This window comes from Haliotis cracherodii, unplaced genomic scaffold (assembly GCF_022045235.1).
Source record: "Haliotis cracherodii isolate W230 unplaced genomic scaffold, xgHalCrac1.p SCAF_19, whole genome shotgun sequence".
Classification (NCBI taxonomy): Eukaryota; Metazoa; Mollusca; class Gastropoda; order Lepetellida; family Haliotidae; genus Haliotis; species Haliotis cracherodii.
The window spans coordinates 4,256,705-4,279,485 of NW_027266274.1; the positions used below are offsets into that span (position 1 = coordinate 4,256,705).

At 40.9% G+C, this 22,781-nt stretch overlaps 1 protein-coding gene across 1 annotated transcript; it reads right to left on the reverse strand.

The window, feature by feature from the left end:
• Positions 1–5,554: 5,554 nt before the first annotated feature.
• Positions 5,555–22,034, reverse strand: LOC139467030 (uncharacterized). The gene is made up of 12 exons (XM_071248742.1): positions 21,817–22,034; positions 18,199–18,531; positions 16,987–17,194; positions 16,483–16,601; positions 16,060–16,259; positions 14,708–14,879; positions 14,369–14,534; positions 13,017–13,114; positions 8,699–8,840; positions 7,560–7,642; positions 6,423–6,588; positions 5,555–6,228 (listed from the first exon to the last, which is right to left on the reverse strand). Exons 2-12 carry the CDS (start codon positions 18,478–18,480, stop codon positions 6,122–6,124), a joined length of 1,743 nt encoding a protein of 580 aa, XP_071104843.1. The 5' UTR covers positions 18,481–18,531; positions 21,817–22,034; the 3' UTR covers positions 5,555–6,121.
• Positions 22,035–22,781: the final 747 nt, after the last annotated feature.

Here is a 22,781-nt window from a genome sequence, read left to right on the forward strand (position 1 = left end):
TATTTTACATGTCTAACTCTGGAAGCAATAGTGTCAATCAGGCAGACAAAACTAGTTCTAGTATAAAGTCTTCTTTCACCCGAATGAAATATATAGTATTTCATCTCTAAATACACAAGAGCTACAATCATATAAGCCACTTTCAGCAACATTTCAACAAGAGCTCGTCCATGGACACCAAAGTGGACTTTATGCATTCTTTTGAAATAAAAATATGTTTAAACCAAGTCAGACTTTCAGCCTGACGAATCCTAAAAGAGAGAGAGAGAGAGAGAGAGAGAGAGAGAGAGAGAGAGAGAGAGAGAGAGAGAGAGAGTCTGATAGCAAACATAGAGGTGAACATGTGTCTTGGGTGCAACTGGCACACTCACACATGCACGCAAAACTAACAAGACCGATGGATGAGTGAGTGAGTGAATGAGTCTGGTTTACACCCTTTCAGAAATATTCCAGCAGTATCACGGCGGCGGGTACGCCACACATGACATTCACGCAGTGTATCCATGCGGGGAATCGAACCCGTTCCGCCACTGACTTCAGTGAGTATGAATGATTGGCACAACCCTAAATATTGCTCACACTACTTAACCATGTCCATGTCCTGCCGATCAATACAGGCCACCAGTGAGTGAGCAGTAATGGAGCAACCGTTTGAAATTTGTTTTTCAGGGTGGTGTTGGTTCCCAAAAATAACACATTTGCTACTGAAAAACAAATTACACTTATGCTTTATTAAGAATACAGTTCGTTATGTTTATTTACTTTACGAAATAAATAGTTCTGCTCCTTCTCTGATAGGCATTTAGAAGTTGGAGTACTAAATAGGGATAAGAATTTATGGATGAACAACTTCTTTATTACAATTAAGAGCGACGTTTCGGTATAGGTTCTAACACCGTTATCAAGCAAGTGATGTACAGACTTACTTACTTACTTATATTGGAGATTTAACGTGCGCTTTCCGACTGCAAGCGTATGTCGCACACGGGCCCGGCCAGGCCATTTAATGTGTTTCCAAAAAGGGGAAAAGTGAGTTTGTGCAACCCAGGAGGGGGCTTTAGGGGTTACTTATATAGTAATTTTGAAATTTTGAGATTTGGAAAGAATGCCAAGAGTGGGTGGGGGACGAACTAAGGGAGCTGTGTGTGTTGGGTGGTTATCTAATGAAGTAGTTTTGGTTTTAATATTTTATTTGGGGTTTAAATGCGACTAATTAGTCCTGTTTTTATTAGGTATATGCCTAAGGCTTTGAATTTTTCTAATTTATTTTGTGGATTTAGGATTGATTCTAGTGTAAGTCCGGTTTTAAGATTTAGGGTGGTCTGTAGTGTTGTTCGGTGTGTTTGGTAGTGTGTGCAGTGAATGAGTACGTGAGTGTGGTTGACAAGTATATACTCAAAATCAGAAAACTACAAAAAACAAACCCAAAACAACAACGAAAAACAACTTCAAGCACCACGAACCTCCAAGACTTCAAAATCAGAAAACTACAAGAAGCCATCAACGCCAAAAGACTCCAGCCGTCAATCAACCGTGACCAAGGCTATTACATACCCCAAGCGTACCATCAACTCATCAAAGACCCCAATCAGCCATAATCCTATTGTTTATATTACTGGCTTCATCCTTTGTTTATGTCACAGACTTCACCAATGATTGTCATCACTACCCTTGTGTACATAACAGGCTTCTCTACTCCAGTATACAATATCTACTCTACTGTATAAACATTGCCTCCTATTTGTATATATACTTGTCAACCACACTCTGTATATCACTGGCTTGATAACGGTGTTAGAACCCACACAGAAACGTCGCTCTTAATTGTAATAAAGAAGTTGTTCATCCATACATTATTATCCTTACTTAATTCTGCTCCCGTTTATGTTGGTAAAACTAATCGCGCTCCTAAACATTAAACATAAATGCTGATATCAAAATCCAACCCGCTCTTCCCCTGATAATCAAACGGTTGCTCCCTCACAGTGCCCAGAGACAATGTGACAATGTGCATATTAATTAAGCAGACCTTCCGACAGTCACTATCACTGAAAATCGCGCGTCATGCAGGTGGTTGCAAAATTGTGTATATTGCACACGTGCTTTCCGTGCAGAGGCATGCAGACTACCAATAACAAATATCGAGATTGTCCTGAGCATGCGTGGTGCAAGCGTTTTCTCAGTTTAAAGGTGAAGGTCCAGGTTCAGTTGTCGTTTGTTATTTGAGTCACGTATATGGAAGTGCAATTACACACCTAAATGTGCTCCAGACAATACATTTTATACGTAAGTGCTTGCCCTCGATTTAAAAACCCTGGACGGCCAAGATAAATCTGTGTCTGGGGTTTTGTATGGAGACTAGATATTTTTCAGCGACAGCTGCAAACCAGATATTTTGTTAAATTATAACTTTGCGCTGTACATATTTTTGTAAACAAATAAAAACCCCACAAAAGAACATCTTCCAGCAATGCATTTTTGGAGGCTGATAACTTTTTTTTCAACAATCAGATGCATAATTATGTTTTGTCAAGCCTTTTCTGGAGCAACAATCCCACTCCACCCCATCGAGATAAAAAGAAACAGTCGTGAGAACCGACCTCTCCCTTCGTTCAAAAAACTGTGTTCCCCCAAAACTTGGACACCTGAAAATCCCAGAATATATGGTTTTAGTGTGCAAATTGCCCTAATCTAGCCTGTCCTATAACTGGCACTGTGATTACCCTTAGAATGTACTTTTACAGGTAAAATGATGATAAACTTAGAAAATATTCGTGTGTTGTCATGCATGTATGAAATGGCCTCTAACCTGAGGTAATTACCTAACACCTGTCCCGAGGTGATGACCTCACACCGTCCCGTGCATTCTCCCAGGTGCAAATGTCACCGAGTTGGGGGGTGGTCTCCAAATATTGCTGTTATTGTACTTAATTGACATGTGCGCTGATGGGGTAACAATGTAGGATATGTACTGCATAATATTTGCTTGGAAACATGATGGAATAGTTAAGAGCTATGAAACGGGATGAGTATTGGAAGGTTGCGGTTTTGGAATCCAGAAGTATTTTGTTGTTCTACAGATGATTTCTTGAGGTAGCATTTATCTCCGCTGATGACGTGTATGAATCTGTACTTTTGAATGTTGTGTTTTGTCTTGCCACGAACCCTTTACACTTCGCCAAGATAGACACAACAGGGTTGAACTCACAATGTCTGACTGGCGTACGTAAGACAACGTGACCGTGTTGTGCCGCCAGCACATATGTCCTGTACGTTATAGGGTTCTTATTCAGCCGAATATTCTCCATGAGTAGAACTTTCGTTTCAGATGGTCTGAAGTCGACAATGTCATATATTACGGTATGGTCGCCTTCAGACTACTCATGGTTTGGGCGACAGTATCTGATTCCCGGACGTTATATTAACTGGCGTTGTCCATGACAATGACACTGACGTTGTCTTAATGGGCTGTAGCTGAAGCTCCAACCAGTCTATGAACACATCACCTCCTATAATTTCCTTTTCTTTTTCTTCTCGAAGACTAGCCCACATCCATCAATAAGCCCCATATCATGGGTTGCAGCTTGCCAAACAATGACACGATTACCTTTACCTGATGGTCTGTGGGTGTTTTTTGTCCATCTGCCGATAGCCACATGTAGTCAGTGGAATGATTCATCAAGGTAAATTATCTGGACGCCCTGACAGGGATAGTTATGAATTACCCGGAGATAATGTGACCTCATAGACTGGATGGAATATTTTCCCCTGAAAAGTGCTCGGTCATCGCCACGCGCAGTTTATCGAAATCCCATCTCTTGGACAGCAATAGTTAGTGCAGTTAACATTAATTGTAACTTTAATTCATCCCAAAGTCTACTACAAGGCAGCATTACCTTCTGCTCATAAAGCATGTACCCTATAGATACGCTTAATCACCCTGTATCAAAGCTGTCGAATATCCTTTTGCGTCCCAGTTTTGTTTTTGAGACCACCCCTATACCTGTTTTGTTTTCTTTACCATACCGTAGACTTGATGGTATGAATTGAAAACCCAGTAGCTTGGTCAGTTCAGTAATTCACCCTATCTAAATTAATAAACGTTTTCCCTCTATCTCTCTAAAGTGTGAAGAACTTGCATACATTTCCCGACACAGACTCCATGTCGTGTACCATGGCTATGGCTATGCAAGTGTAATGAAACATGCCTCATGGGAGCAATGTTAACAAAACAAACGCAGCGTCATTTTTTCATTTTAGAAGATGCACATCTAGAATTTTCTCAAAATGATTTTTGTGTGTCGATTAGATGTTTTATGAAGACTACATTATTGTCATTATCACGGAGTCACGTGTGCATATTTCTATGGTACGTTTCAGACTGTCGTCATTGGACTTGCAAACGTCCTGTTTTCGTTCGAATTTGTCTCCTGTAAACTTGTCCATAGGACTCCTTGTGACTGAAATACTTCAAAGCACAGGTAGGTCGATCGGTAGTTAATCCATATTTCAATAACAGCAGTCTGTAAAAAAATTATATCCTTTTTTTAACAGGCAAAAAGCAGTTTTCTAGCATTTCCGACAGTACTTTAGTTATTCTGTCTGGGTTGCACAAGATGTGTCACGCAACCCACATCACAATTCTGTCTGGCAAGGGAGGAAACTCTAGCTACATTAACGTCAGCCGTCCCGATACAGTTACTCGCTCTCCATCTCGTACACAGACGTGTCTGCGCATCTCTGACACGTCTTGATGTATACCGCTAAGGTTGTCTCTATTTCTTAGTGTTTTGTGGTTTGTTTTTAATATCATCTCTTTTGCTCGCCTGAATACATATACCGCTCTCTTGAAAAAGAACTGAGCGAATTCCATGTTTCATAAAAAAATCCCGTTTCAATTTGTTCTTGTTAGCTTACTCGCTCTGTCCGTGTTGTAAGTTCTTAAGGCCAATACAGTCACCGCTGCACTTCGAGTGGAGCACAGTAATGATGTTTGGGTTCACGAGCACACGTGTATGCACTTTTGGTAAATGTTCAAAATTCATGACTAGTTTAGAACCTTTTGGATCAAGATGCTCGATATGAGCCATTTGTGTACATTAATACACACCTTTTCTTAATTCTGTATTAACATATTTTGATTTACTTTTATCAATTTTTCTTCCTTCTCTGAATCTGAACATGGAGATGGTAAACACAATAATATCTATTAAACAATACCACCTGGACGGAAGCATCGATTTGGCGCAAGAATCAATGTGTTGTATGTTGAAACACAATCTTTGTGTTCCGTATGAAGAACTATTGTTTACAAACGCCGAGCTAAAACCTGCTGCAATCAAGTGCATCAATATCATGTGTTGTGTCACGTGACTATATAAGCCGGTGAGTGTTGCCGATTGAAAATAAATACATATTTTTATGAATAGGGTCCAAGTATACAAGACATTTCACAAAAGAAAAGATAATAACCATTTTGAATAAATTGACAACGTATCATGTATTTCCAATAAGCCCTCATGGACCTTTGACAAAGACGACAACAGCAGCTGAATATTTTAACCACAATACTTCAACAGGACTTTGTTAATTAAAATCCCGATAACCCATCCTGTCAGAACATATCTTGAGTAAATAGACACACAGAAAACATAATGTATTTATCTTGAGTGAGCATATGTACAAATCCAATCCTTATTGCACTGTAGATATCAAATAGTTAATGTCCAATGTATAAACGCATTGTACTACTTCACAAAGTATTATATCAGATCACATCCGTGCAAAATATTCTTTCATAATCCACATTAAACGGGAGGGAACTCGCGTGTGCGTTAAGTATAGATATAACAATCTGCAAAACGTTAGTACATATAACTCTAGATGAAAAGCGGTTTTAGCGCCACAACCGTTGTGAGTCTGTTTTACTGTCCCGGAGTCGCCAGGTCGCTGTAGGGTAAACATCGCCTGGTTAAGCTGACTTATAAGAACAGGTTTATGCTCGAAAGGGTATCACTGTTGGCGAGATTTATTAGTCTGTATCCCCTGATACGGATGTCACCGTGGTCACCCACGGCGGTGTCGAGCTGCACAACGTGACACGATTTATTAATGTCACGTGTCACATATCCTTCAACTGACGCCTCAATATTTTACCACTCGGGGTCTTTGGTATACTGTCAACCATTGTCACACCGCCCCTCACCTGTTTGTGGGATGTCGCATTTTCTAAAAATTAAACAGAAGAATCTCTTAATGTATGTCAGAATATACATGGCTGTCATCATGATCACAAGTATATCGACGTCATATATAGGCGTCGTTTGCGATAAACATTATCACTACAAAATCTGAAAAGGATATATTTATGAATGCTTTCTCTGACGAAAAGTCGCCAGTGAACACATTTCACGCCTGCGCACCTTTAACAAAATCCATTATGTCTTGTGGGGAGAGGGTCTGCCCGGGTTGAAGAACGACGAAGGCCTTGGGTAGCTCGCCGGCCTCTTCGTCCGGAATTCCCATTACTGCGGCGTCCTTGACCCCAGGATGGGCGAGTAGAAGTGACTCCAGCTCTGCAGGCGGCACCTGTATGCAAGAAGTGAGTGAGTGATTGAATGTTGTGTAACAACGCAGTATTTTAAGTAATATCATCGCACCCTCTAAATAATCGATTCTTGGCAGTGATTATGAGCAACGATCCAGGGTATTGGGGGCCGCTGACATGCAATTACCCTGACTTAGCCTTGCCACCCGATCCTCTTTAGCTCTCCCTTGGGGTGTCGTGGACCTTTTGTTTGTGTGTCTGTTTGTTGTTTAACACAGCAATCAGTAACATTCCAGCTCTATGGCGGTGTCTGTAAATATTCGAGTCTAGGCCAGACAATCCAGTGATTGACATCATGAGGATCGATCCACGCAATTGGGATTCGATGACATGAATCAACTAAGTCAGCGATCCTGACTACCCGATCCCGTTGGTCGCCTCTTACGACAAGCATAGTCACCTCTTACGGCATGCATGGGTTGCTGAAGACCTATCCTCTACCCGTTTGTCGTAGTGTTATTATCACCCGGAACCCCAAGGTCAGTTAGATGGTTATCTTCAGAATGTTGTTGTATCTACCAACAAGGTATGCTCCAAATTCACTAAAACATAGAACAAGATCTAACAAAGATTTGTCATGATTGAGTGAGGTGTGTATGACGCCGTTTTGAACAGTATTTCAGGCACTGTGACTGTGATGTGGGAGGAAGGCACCACGTGACGTTTGCTACTTTGATGAAACCAATAATAATCATAATCATAGGTGGAATTTTGGGTTAGAGTCTACGAGCAGCAGCGGATCCTGGCTCGGCCAAGGCACTCAATTATGTACCTCGATTTGCTGCCCCTTGGACCATCAAGCGTCCTCACCACAAGTCTGGATTTCTGAGTAGGCTGCGCTTGCGTTACCCAGGGAACCAGCCTGTCTCACCACTGGGAATGGTACAAGTCACTGTTGCAGAATTCGAACTACCATGACATATTTACTTGATTCATTGTTTCTGTGAGTCACCTGAAATCCTTTGTACTTGATGAGCTCCTTCAGACGATCAGTGACTGTCAGTCTCCCATCCTCGTCAAAGTGACCAATATCGCCTGGGGTGGATAACAAAGGCTGATATATCTGACTATGTACTGACCCACTGACACATTGACAGATAAACTGACAGCTCTCATGGCAGTGAAGAATGAAGTACACCAGATTACGATATATTATACAAAACACATTGTTTTCACATGACGTCTTCAGTGATTTGACTTGAGCTATTGCGATATTGAAGAATAATATTACCCATTTAAAAACAACAACTGAAATCCAATTAAATTCTTAATTTGAATGCCATGTTTAAATCTGTGTTCCACTACATAGCCACGCAACCTGCCAAAGTTTCAGCTCTCTGCGCCTTGTGATTTCTGAAAAGACGATTCTGAAATATGTTCTCAAATTGAATAAATTGATATATGTTGTAGTTTTAATAAAGACATGTTTTCTTTTAACTCAGCGAATCACTGTCATAGAACTGGTCCCACATATTCTTAGAAACGTTCACCTGCGTGGTACTTTTGGATTCTAAAGAGATGATTCTTTAATATTTTCAAACAGTCTGAAGGAAAATTGAGAAACATACACACACATACACGACTTAAGAGCTACCGACATAAAATATCCCATTGTCACACGTCATGGCAATGTAGTCGGTTCCTGTACGCTGTAGAAGTGTCTTCTTTAAGAAGTATCGCAATCTGAATTAATTTTGCTCAACAAATTGGAATCGATATCACACACTATGCACACATTTTGTCATACAACGCATAAGGGATCATCGGGATTTATCTTAAAATATAATTTAGATTTCCCAACTGTTACATCAGAATGACATGATACAGAAGGGGGTCTCCTACCTGTGTTTTGCCTTTTAACGCCGCACTCAGCAATATTCAAGCTATATAACAGCGGCCTGTAAATAATCGAGTGTGGACCAGGCAATCCAGTGAGCGATATTGCAAGGGATCCACGCTTTAGGATAGGAGGACACGCAAGTCATCGAGCCTGACCATGCACCCTGACCATGCACCCGATCCATTTGGTCCCCTCGCACGACCAGCATAGGTTCCTGGGGTTAGAAATCGGAATCCCTGCGGGGTTCCTACCTGTGTGTAGCCAGGTGTTCTTTATCATGTCATCCGTGGCTTGCTGGTTGTCAAGGTAACCAAGCATGACTTGGGGCCCTCGGGTAAGTATTTCTCCAGTCTCTCCCCGGCACAAGTCGTCCCCGCTAGCGACGTCAACAACCTACATCAATCACATAGCATGAATTACACGTGGCAAGCATGGTTTTAAACGATGTATGGAGACAAGGGACCTCGAGTTAACGAACTTCTCTACACTGTTCTTTCTTCACAGAGTCATGGCAGCTTGGTTCCTCATGCCGCTGTCAATCAAAAATGTAGGAACTTTTTTATGATCATGAAGATGATTGAGTGAGTATGGTTTTACGCCGCTTTTAGCAATATTCCAGCAATATCACAGCGGGGAATACCAGAAATGGGCTTCACACATGGTACCCATTTTGGGATTCGAACCTGGGTCTTCGGTGTGACGAGCGAACGCTTTAACCACTAGGCTACCCGACCGCCCCTCATGAAGATGAGTAGTGTCGTCACAGATATTATATTCCAGAAAGGTTTATTAAAATTTGAGTGGACCCCAGATGTCTCAGCTGCCCATGGCGCTGCATTTTAGAGGGGAGAGTTACGTCCCTTGGGCGTACACGGATTTTATTATCATGGTTTGGAATCTCAGGTTAGACCTGGTTGAGAAGATCTATGGATTGTCAGCATCTTAAGCGCTCGTGTGTTTCACCGATGTCGTAACGTATAAGACCGGTATTACTTCAGGCTTTCCTCCCAGCTTAAGATAACATGCCGCGATATAACTAAACACCCCAGTGAAAACTACTAATATAATTAGTAACAGCGGTCTGAAGATTAGTAAACAGCGACGTTACTATCCTGGAGGGTATCACGTTTCAGTGTCGTCGCCAAGATCTGATAAATTAGCTCTCTCCCGCTTTGGTCAGTGTCACGCTCGCCATTTTGAGAAAACAAGGAGACAAATAAGCTGGTTACAAATTGTCAATTTATCGTCTATCGATCTCTAGGTAATACATTTAAGTTCTTTATATATATTAAATGCCGATGCAATGTATGCATTTTTGCTATACCATCTTAAACATCCTATCAACCTTGATATTATCAGTTCTTTTATGTTTCGTTAGGTTTGTACATTTAACTTTTTTTCTTCCTTGCCATGTGTTCATGTCCTTCACTAAATTGCCCTTGAAAGTACTACTACACATCTTCGATGTTAAAACTTCCCCAGTTCTAAACTACGGAAGTGAAGTGTGGGGATTCCATTCTTCACCCGATGTTGAAAGATTTCATGACGTATTTTGTAAAAAAAAATTTAATCTTTGCAGATTCACACCTTACATTGCTGCTCGTGGATAGCTTGGTCGATACTCTCTTCAAGTAAACCGTTTTGTTAAAATCATTAAGTTTTGGATACGGTTGTTGTACCAAGAAGAGAACGATATTCTAAAACATGTGTATAATTACCAATTATCTTTGGCAAATAAAAATATCAAATCATGGGCCCTAGATGTGAAAATGCTGCTTTACAACTATGGCTTTGAAACCGTTGGGGAGGCTCAGAATATTGGAAATGTAAATCAGTTTTTGGCTTCATTTAAAACAAAGACGTATCGATAGTGATCAACAAAAGTGGTTGGCAAAAATTCTCCAAGCTAGATCTGTACAGATCATTGAAATCTCATATTGTATTTGAAAATTATTTGTACGATGTTAATATAAAAGCTTATCGTATTGCACTTTGTTCACTTAGGTGCTCCAGCCATCAGTTGATGATTGAGGCAGGCAGAAAGCTGGGTTTGGCGAGACATAAACGTCTCTGTCCTTTTTGTGTTATTCCCATCGTAGAAACAGAGTTTCATTTTTGTCTTGAATGTAACTTCTATTCGGATTTAAGACAGTCACTTATTCCTAGTTATTATCACCGCTGTCCTACAGAGCAAAAGCTTCATAGTTTACTTGTATCTTCTAACACCACAATGTTAAACAGCATAGGAAAATTTATTTTTCTTGCATTTAAGAAAAGGGAAAAGTTCTTAACCAATTATTAATATGAACATGTATTAAGAGGAAACCACATGTATTTGGGTTGATACTCACTACATATTTAATAATGGCTTTCAATAATTCAGTCCCCAGTGGTCGGGTGAAATAGACGCTTTGTAATCAAGAACCGATGCTTCTTGTAGGATTTACTTTTCTGCTCTACTTTTCGAACTTTATTGCTCATATATACACTGTAAACAGAATTTATGTACTTATCTACTGTGACAAACTCTTTTGTAAATAAGTACTGATACTTTCCAAAGCTTCATTGTATATTTAAGCACTGTAAACAATTTCATATAAAGTAATCGGTGGGACAAACCCCTGTGGACAAGAAATGATCTTTTTAGTATGATCTGCTCTATTTTTTTAACCATTGGTAGTTTTATATACTCTGTTATCATCTGGCGCTCCATCGTTACAATGGATACCGATTAATGAACAATGTATAATGGGCCGGTGGCCCCCTTACGAAATAAAGTCATTCATTCATTCACTCATCACAATTTACGGTAGGATGGGATAGTTACCCTGAGTGATTTACGTCCCTTTTTTTGAACCAATTTAATGGCGGGTAACTCTAATTAATGTCCCACCATATTTACAAACCGTATAGCTACAAGTAAATGGGATTGCGGGGTCACATCTAACGGTAAGTAATACTGTTGTAAGCATTTTTTCAGCTTAACATTATTGTTGATCTGTGACAGAACTCGTGTTCAAGGAAGTTCCTGAAGACCTATTCTACCCTGGATCTTCACGGGTCTTTCGTCGCTTTGAGATATAGATATCCTTTGATGATTATGAGTCCGAGTGTTAGGTATATATTGGCTTTGTAACGTTGTTAATGTTATGTTTTCATGAATGACGACATTATGAACTTTATAGTATGTACTCAATGAAGAAGGGAGGGTAGTTATGTTTGCCAGTGTAAAACAAGATCTGGTTATTTTATTTACCGGTCAATGACAACTGTAGCACTGTGCACATAAACATGACTCGAAATCATTGTACGTTATTTTTCACCTAAATGGATTATGTCATTTTTAAAGGGTTTTTTTTGGCAAATTGTATTCAGCAGCTGTCCTATTGACAGAGCGCTGAATGACCAACAAACAAACTTCTATTAAAGTGTAGTAAAACTTACTGCAAGCTTAGTAAATATACTATTACAGTTAGTAAATTATGAGACGATTAGTAAATGTCACTTATTTATAAACTAGGATTCACTACTAAAACCAGGAGTCCTTTGAAAGGTGGATAGTGATCTCTACAAACTGAGCAGCACATTTTACTAATCTACTACAGGCTACCCACTGGTTTAATTACTAAAAAAACCCACTATCTGCTTGAAGTCTATTGACATATTAGTGTCTGAATGGACAGTGAAATTCACTAATTGTTTCTGTCAGTGAAATAATTTTCAAAGTGGAGTTAAACCAACTCATTCACGAACTCTAATTACTAAACAATCTAAAATCAGATATTTAGGTCCGATGCGACATGAACCTGAGTGAAGATCTGACAATTCCTAAAATATGATGTCTGGATTAGTGAACCCTGAAAGTTGGAACCGCCTTTTATCATCCCAAACTGGCTCCCACAGGAGACATCGCTTGGGTGAGATCAAGCGATATCTACATTGTAGTACTTTTTACACTTTGACACTGCTAATTCCTGTCTACAACTGTCTTGGATGATAAATAAAATCTCACCCTTGTGTTTTTTATATCAAATATATCAACACTCGTTGATAAAACTCGTGTTGATATATTTATATCAAAAGACACTCGGGTGAGATTCTCTATATCTAAATGATAGTTGCGTGGCTTCTTGGGCCAATCAGATGTTGGCTTTCAAAACAATTCGGCTTCATTTCTTTACCACCTCGATTCATAATGTTTGACTTTAACAAAAATAAAACCCACTCAGAACACACATATTCCAAGGCATGGCGCTCAGAAACGACAGGTGTATGAAATATCCACAATACAATGGTGCAACCTTTACTGACTCATTCAGAATTGGCGTTTAATTTAGTTTTCAAGATACAGAAATCAAATATGCTGCTCGGAATGTTTCGATCATTCGAGAATTTAGGGACCTCGGCGCTGATTGACTGAATGAAACGATCATATGCAGGGTTGTCAGATCTTTACGCTGAGAAGTATCGTATAGGAGTAAAGATGGCGGAGCTGGGAAATGTTGTTCAGTGAAGCATCATGACACGTCGTCTTGGATACCAAGCTACCTCATGGTTTACTTGCCATACCTTTGCCTCTGTGTTTGGTACAAGCGGTCCGACTGTACCAAGTTTGGCCGGCGCATGATCGATGCAGATCACAGGGGATGTTTCAGTTAGCCCATACGCTGCAAAGAGGTCAGTTATCACCTACTGGTCTATGATCGACATGTGCCACCAGTGAGATATAACGGAGTTTACGAGCTTTATTCCGAGGGTCAAGGGGGTCATATAGTTCATCTCGTTAAATTTGGTACACTCTTATAATTCACCCTGCTGATGACCCAAGTTACACTAGATGTTTTCAGGGAAGCATTACCACAAGATGACCAGATCGAGGTCGAGCGGTGAACACAAACGTTCACCACCAACAATTGGATATTCTAGTTTTAAATACAACAAATATCTGGCTTTGCAGCTGAAGATGATAATATGACAATAATTGATACAATATGACGAATACTGACAGAGAGACATCGAATTGCGGTTGCAATACTTTGTAAAACTGACGCAAACAGACAGAGAGACATCGACACAGACATGGATGTAGCGCTATACCTTGACGTAGACTGACACAGACATGGATGTAGCGCTATACCTTGACGTAGACTGACACAGACATGGATGTAACGCTACACCTTGACGTAGACTGACACAGACATGGATGTAACGCTATACCTTGACGTAGACTGACACAGACATGGATGTAACGCTATACCTTGGCATAGACTGACAGAGACATGGATGTAACGCTATACCTTGACGTAGACTGACACAGACATGGATGTAACGCTATACCTTGACGTAGACTGACACAGACATGGATGTAACGCTATACCTTGACGTAGACTGACACAGACATGGATGTAACGCTATACCTTGACGTAGACTGACAGAGACTCATGAATGTAATGCTATACCTTGACGTAGACTGACACAGACATGGATGTAACGTTATACCTTGACGTAGACTGACACAGACATGGATGTAACGCTATACCTTGACGTAGACTGATACAGACATGGATGTAACGCTATACCTTGACGTAGACTGACACAGACATGGATGTAACGCTATACCTTGACGTAGACTGACACATATATGGATGTAACGCTATACCTTGACGTACCTTGACGTAGACCGACAGAGACTCATGGATGTAACGCTATACCTTGACATAGACTGACACAGACATGGATGTAACGCTATACCTTGACGTAGACTGACACAGATATGGATGTAACGCTATACCTTGACGTAGACTGACAGAGACATGGATGTAACGCTATACCTTGACGTAGACTGACAGAGACTTGGATGTAACGCTTTACCTTGACGTAGACTGACACAGACATGGATGTAACGCTATACCAAGACGTACCTTGACGTAGACTTGCAGACGTTTGGTCTCTCAGCTGTTCACACAAGTCCTTGCCGAGCGGCGCCGCCCCGCTGATGATGGTGTGCACGCTGGAGATGTAGTCTGTCACTATTGGGTCTTTAGCCAGGTATAGGACCAGCGGCGGCACCAGATGTAGGTATGTGATCTACAGACATCAGTGAAAATGCATTACATATGGATCTTGTTGACATGAACATTCAAGAATTGTATGATTACAATGTTGAGAATGTGACCTCCCGTCCCACTCGTTGCTGCGCCTGTGAGGTGATGAATACACACGGAGTATCAGTGGTACGGATACAAGAGCTCTGTCATTACCTGGTTGTGCTTGATGGCAGTGAGGAAGTCGTGCGCTATGAACCTGGGCATGGTGATGTAGGCAGCGCCCTGGGTGGTGGAGCAGATCTGGGATACGACCAAGCCGTAGATGTGGAAGAGTGGCAGGACCCCTAGCAAACTGTCCCTCCCTGGCTCCATCCTCATCGTGGCACTGAAGGGGACATGGACGTCTTACAATGCTCATTGCTCAATACACACAGTCACCCTCACCGTGGCACTGAAGGGGTACATAGACGTCTTCATATATTGGAAGACGTTATTTTTTAGAGGGGAGTGTCTATTGAGTTTTTTCCCATAGATGTAGCTAAATATAAATTTAACGCAATGGCCAAACGATCGCATCCAAAATTGGGAGAGATATGATAATCGGTATTAGGAGAAAATTTTACTATGCGGTTAATACCAAACTTAATCCACCTGTTCATTAAATGGTCTTGTACGACGTATCTTAAAAAAGGTGGAGAAATCAAACATTCTTTCATTGTCGGTTAACACTGTCCGGTGTGAGGGAAATACTAGAAGTCATAAAACAACATATTTATGAACACTTGTGAAAACTAGGCAGGACACGACAATGCAACCTCCTAAGTTGTAGTTCTTCACACTACCACCTGAGTTGTGGAGATTGTTGACGTCAAACAGGTATTTTTTTCGTCACCATTATCTAAGCTTCTGTTTATATTCTGTTATTATTGTTCCAAGTTCTTCGTAAGTCCTAGTTATATATGTGGCAATGCAAGTGCCTGTGAATCTGATTGCACATATTATACGTTTTGCCCAGTGGTATGCACTTTATTTACACATGTTTAGATTATTAGGATAACATACAGTGGTATACACTTTATTTACACATGTTTAGATTATTAGGATAACATACAGTGGTATACACTTTATTTACATATGTTTAGATTATTAGGATAACAAATAGTGGTATGCACTTTATTTAAGGGGCATTTAGATGTTGGAGTACTAGGTAAGGCTAAGATATATGGATGAACAACTTCTTTATTACCATTAATAGACACTACCTCACACCTGTATATTTGCTTGTCAACCTTACTCTGCACATCACTTGCTTGATAACGGTGTTAGAACCTACACCGAAACATCGCTACCAATTGTAATAAAGAAGTTGTTCATCCATATATCTTATCCTTATATCCTTATGCTATGTACTTTGAGGTAAACAAGTAACAATCATGGGTGGACTTTCAGTTATCGTAGTGCTAAAATTCCTTTTAAAAAAACGGGATCCATTTTCATAAATCTCTTCATTGAGACGTAAGAACAATCACTGAAGGTGTCGGAAGACATCGTTAACGAGGACGTACTTTAACTGAAGCGTGTTGGCGATGATGTTCCTGTGGGACAGCATGACCCCCTTCGGCAGGCCGGTAGTGCCGCTGGAGTAGGGGATGAGCATGACGTCATTGCTGGAGATGTCCACGTTCTCGGGAAAAGCCTTGCCATCGTCTTCAAGCAGTGTGGCGAGCGACCTGTATCCGTATGCCTGGCCGATCACTATGATGTTCTGATATAGAAGCATCGTACCTTCACACATGGTAGGTAGATACACGTAGGGTACCGCCAGGACACATCCACAGCTATTACAGCTACATACTCACACGCACGCACGCACGCACGCACGCACACAGACACACACACACGCACGCACGCACGCACGCACACAGACACACATACACACATTACATTAACTTGGCTGTCACGCATCCCAAGTCACAGAATCAGTTTACCTTGACAGAATGCTGGAGTATTTCGGAGGACTTCACAGCTTGTTCTACAGTTGTTATGAAGTCGGACAGAACGATCACTGTGTTGGATTTTGAGTGTTCCAGTTGCCGTTGCAGCTCACCTGAGAGACAGGACATAATACAAGCAGACAATAGACACTTGCAGTTATATTTTGTTGTCACGTTGAACAGGGTGACCCCACGAGGCCAGATATCATATGTTGCAAATGTTTAACTAATTTGATGGTATAAGAGAGTTTGGTTGAGAGTCGTTTTTAAGATTATTTCATTATGATGTGGGAGGTAAATGCGAACTGACGCAGTCACCCAAAGCGCCCTAATTCGCTCTACAGAGTTGCGTCCCTTAGGAGCCCTGGGATCCTGTGATTGAGGTTCTAATCTCTAGATTCGCCCTGATCATGATTCTTGGTGTCGGTCAGCACAATACCCGTGGGTCATGAAGGTGGTAAACCGTGAATACTGCGGCGTAAAACTCAACTCACTCACTGGTAGTATATCCGGGGTTGGACGTGCTGATGACTGCTCCTATTGCACTGCAAGCCACCATTGTGATCAAATACTCGGGACAATTGGTAGAGAATAGCAAGACCCTGTCCCCTTTTCTGACTCCCAGCCTGGTTAGTCCGCTCCCCAGCCGGAACACGGACTCCTTCAGCTCACGGAACGTCAGCGTCCGACCGCTGGTGGCGTCCAGCTGGAAATACAATCATACACTGGTTGGTTGGTTGGTTGGTTGGTGAGTGGGTGAGTGGGTGAGTGGGTGGGTGAGTGGGTGAGTGAGTGAGTGAGTGAGTGAGTGAGGTTCTACGCCGCTTTTAGTAATATTCCAGTAATATCACAGCGGGTGGCTCCAGAAATGGGCTTCACACATTGTACCCATGTGAGGGATTTGAACCCGTGTCTTCGGTGTGACGAGCGAACGTTTTGACCATTAGGCTTATGGATGAGTGGGGGTTTACATCTTAATCGATAACCATGGGGACCACCTGCTTAACATCTTCTTTTAAGAAAAACGTGCCTGGGGCACTTTTCGGTTCAAAAATTTTCACGGGGATCCGTTAGAAAGTGGGAGATCGTGAATCTTATAGACAACTAGGGCGGTGGACATTGGAAGATAGTGAATGTTATAGATAATAATACGATGGAGATTAGTATTAGTATTAGATTAGCATTTTAGCTAAAACTGGGAGGGGGGCGGGGGGGGGGGGGGTGGGGGGGTGGGGGGGGGGGTGTCTTGAGATCATAAATCATATCCTTGTGGAAGACATTTCCAGATTTGACGCATCAGTGAGAAAAAATGATGTCCGATGCAATTCCCTGTTTTGACTTGTACCATACGGTCCCGTGTTTTTTCAGGCGAACAATTGACTTGATTTAGCGTGTGTTTGCAATGGGTGTCACCAGTGGGGCAGGAGACGCTGACCTTTTTACCAGCACCTGGTATCATCACTAGCGCTCATGTAATAGTCGGAATCGAAATCAACTCTGCTTTTAGCGGAAATAATTTTGTCGGGTTTCTTAATATACAAGAACAATCGTGAATTTTTTCAAACAATAAAGGCGGTGGAAATCAGGAGATCATGAATCATTCAGTCAAGATGAACACCGGACTAAATTATATTTGTTTTTGTTTTTTAGTGTTTGACCTTGCTCTATGCCCAGCAGTGTGAACTATAAACGGATTACCTCATGACTTACCACAGCTTTGAGATCCCCAAACTCGGAGTACTTTGACATCACAAACTCAGCGAAGGGTAGATCCGGAATGTCCACTGGAGGATGAGGGCTTGTTACGATGTGTGGCTCCTTGCCAATGGTAGTGGTCAACGTCGTGGAAATGCAGCGATGATGTCGTTTGACAACGTTACTGCTGATGCAACGCATGTGTTGAGCACGAGCTGAGAGGGATCTGCACAAATATCGCGCATGTCCTTCACAAAGAGTTCGTTTTATTTGGGCCAGCACCGTTTTGGTAGCCATCTTGAATTGCAGCAGACGTCACGAAACTTCCGTGATATAAGATATATGTTCCTGAAAAAGTGACAAATATTAGGCGGAATTTTATGTATAATCGTAGTTTGTTTAAGATGTGGTAGCACTGCCATGATTAAACAATGCGTTGAACAATTATAAAAGATGGAATTCTTCCAAAGTTTATATCTTTTCCGTTTTCCATTTTTCCTAATCTTGTCCTGGAAGATGAGAAACCAAAACATTTAAAAATCAATCCTGAATTACAAGTTTCCAACTTAAGCTTGGAAGAGGAAACACAAAAGCTCATATCAGAATGTTTTCACTCTTCAAACATTCATTCACATTTATGGCACCAAGAAACATTATGACAATATATCCACAATTAGGATCAAAAGGGGATCTATGTTGCGGAAGACGGATTTGTTCGAAACTGTTTAGATAATATACACTGCTGTTTCAGATGATATAACGCATGTTTTTGGCCTCCGGAGACCGTTAGATGCGTTACAATGTCAGATACAGTATCTGCAGGTGAATCTGGATCCACGTTTGAAGATTACGGACCTTGCTGCTGGAAAATTGGAAATTGCATTTTTCGCAAGATCAGCTTCACGTGATCTAGATTTAGAAAATTAAGTGTGGTGTATTTAGTGATAGTTTATATGTATCTCATAAAGTCAACTGCATATATATCTATGTATTTGTGAGCATGACTGTGAATTGATAATGATATATAAAATGGTAAATACAAAACAGAAATGCCACAAGGTAACGCCTTACAACAACATGGGACATGGTCTATTGTACCGCTAAGCCTTTATTTGCCCAAATCTCACGAAGTCGACCAGAGGGATCAACTTACCCGTGTCCGACTTCGTGTGCATGGACCATTTTTCCCTCTGTGAAATTGACCAAGAAAACATTGATGCAGAGCATCAAAGTTACCCGCCATATGTGATGCCTCACAAACGCATAATTATGATGTTACTGAAAGGCATGATGGAGCATAATTATATTAACCACAAATAACACAACGCTGTTGTGGAATTTGTAAAAAATTATTTTGAGTATTGGGCAATACAGTTGATACATTTGCATAGGGTAGGTCTATTTAAAAATAGTTTCTTGTTTAACGCCGTACTCAGCAGTATTCCAGACACATGACGGCGGTCTGTAAATAATCCAGTCTGGACCAGATCATCCAGTGAATATGATGTTATGCATCGACCAAATCGGCGAGCCTGACTACCCAATCCTGTTCGTCGCCTTTTACGGCAAGCATAGGTTGCTGAAGACCTATTCTAACCTGGGTCTTTATTTAAAAAGTAGATCGAAGGAAATGGAAGCAATTTCTGGCACAAATGTAAATATGTGGAAATAGTATCAAAATTGCCAACAACATTGGCAGATGCACATACTCAAATAATAGATCACATTCTTTTTACACTTGGCATTTGGTTATAATAATGTAAATGAAAATACTAAGGGCTCCGTATGGCAAAAAAGTCATACTAGATAAGGTCTATTGGTCACAACTCAAAATATCATCACGTAGTTGGAGAACATTTCAATACCGGGACTAATCAATAACGGAGATTACTCGTCTCTTGTTTTACGTTTTTTGGTCAGTTTCTTTTTTTGTATTTCTTTCTTTCAAAGAATGGTTATTGTGATCATGATGAGTTGAGTTACTTGGTTTATTTCTATGTACTGTTTTTTATCCAGTGTCAGTAACTGTTGTGGACTGTGGTTTACTTGTAACAATGACTGGTTTGAGTTCATATGATGATGATTGATTGGTTTGTCGTTTAACGCCGCACTCAGCAATATTCCAGCTATATGGCATCGTTCTGTACATAATCGAGTCTGGACCAGACAATCCAGTGCCTAATATCATGAGCATCGATCCACGCAATTGGGATCGATGCCACTGATATACTGTTAAGATGTAATATAACAATTCATCCATACTACTAAACAGAAGTAAAACCGCTTGTCCATTCGGATAAATCTGACCCAAACCATTCCGCTGATGAGAGTCAAATAATGCATACGTATCAAAATCCGTAAAAATTGCAATGGAGACATCATTAAAAGTTACCAAAAGTGACGGGGATATCAATATTGCTTTTTGAAATGATTCTATGAAATTTGTTTTCCTTGCTTCAATATTTGGAGCACCTGTGCCGGAGCCATAAAACTGATCTGTTATGTAGACAATATCGTTTGGGGGAGTGGCTACTGGGAACTGATTATGACCTAAATACCCATCATAGCCTCCGGTGTTAGCTATGTGACTGTAGAGAGCTGTGCCTTCATCCAACAGATTATCGAGTTCAGTGGAACACGGTACAGACGCAAATAGATTTTAGCCATAATTTTTATTATGCTGTTATTTACGATCTCCGGAGCACAGTTCTTCTTTTGTATACACCGTGAAAATCAGAAAATTAGTCCTTGAGGAAAAAAGGACATCGGATTACACATGAATGGTTTAATAATGTCAGCTAATGACCAGAAACGGTCAGATGCAGACGATTTTGAAGTATCTCTTATTGCTGGAAAAGAATAGCATCAACATTCCACGCACATGGTTTGTATGTTTTGTTTCCGTAAATGCGTGGCTTGAAATTTCAAATAAACCAACATGTCGACATACATGCTACAAAATTAACGTTTCCGTATACTTCCCCGCCTTAAGGGCGGGGAAGAATAAATGTATCTAGGACAACTGATATTCGCAACAACGTCGCAATCAAGGCAATCTTGATCACAGCAAGTAATATGTGTCAGTGGAGTAATCAGCATGGTAACCCGATCTCCCTATACGAAGCTGTACACCACACAACTTGAAATACACTACACCAGTTGGCTGCACAGATCATGGGACAGTTTCCATAGCTCAGAGCATATGAGAGGAAATGACCCCCACCCCACTGCTGTGAGGAATTGAAAATATATAATAACTCCCTTCACCTTTAAGAATTCCAAACCTCCTCCTTTCCTGCCTCAATATACTTGTCTTCAGGGTTGTCTAAACCTCAGTCAGATCAACACTGTAGTCCCAGGAGATAGTTACATAGTTGAGTTAATGATCAAAGGATTGGCTTTATATGAAACAACTCACAGCTTACCAGACTTGCAATGTGATATGATGACGGCACTTGGTGAATGGAAGTAGCAGTATTCCTCAGCTTGATAAAACATATGGGACAGAGGACTGACCTGTATTCAACTCCCGGGCAGCTTACCAGACTTGCAATGTGATATGATGACGGCACTTGGTGAATGGAAGTAGCAGTATTCCTGAGCTTGATAAAACATATGGGACAGAGGACTGACCTGTATTCAACTCCCGGGCCTGCTTTCCGCTATATTACTTTCTGAACACAGGCACAGTGCAGACTGTGTGCAGTTCTGTTGGAACGCGCTGATCGTACATGTGACGGCTGGTCGGCTCTTGACGTGAACTGTTGTGACGAAGGTTGGATTGCTGCTTAGCCACTTGATGTCCAACAAAGCGTATTCATCGTTGGTTTGTTTTAGTATGATTAGTCTTGTCTGCCCTAGTTCGACGCGCTGACCTCACAGGCAAGCGCTTAAGTATGCCAAGGCGACGGACATGTATCCGTTATCAGGTGTTCACACAGTAAAAACTATTTGTTCACTAACTTGTCTTCTATTTCTTGCCATGGCGCTACAGCTGTCAGCGATAAACTTAACAAGATTACATGTCCTATTATATCTCATGTCACAGGAAACGGTATACATATCAGAGCTAAAATATAATATTTCTTAAAATAGAGACCGAAATACCACGCCCTCCTGGCGGTCGCTTACGCCGGTCCCTGACGGCGAGACGCAGTCGGTAGGAAACACACTTGGCAGGGTTTAAACAAACAGAACGTGGTTTGGCTCTCAAAGAGATTGATATAAAACTCTTGAACGAAAAAGGAATTAATAAAGTGTAATGTCCCTTGAAGACGACAGTACCCCTAGAAATATGTACACTACCTCATGTACTCAAAAGAAGAGAGGTAACTAATTACATCATACCTCTCTCATACCTGAGTATTTTCAAATAATCTTACAAAATACTAATTGGCTATCGAGAGGTTTAAACTTATATTTACATCACGTTAGAGAGAAGAGGTTATATATTTACATGGAAGGGAAAATGGCGTTATAATTCCTATCCACAAACAAGGGCGTCCCAATAGATGGGGCAATTCTTGACGTAAATCACACACCTTTAATGAACATTTACATATATTATTGATAGAAGACTCGCATTGTGGTTAAACTGT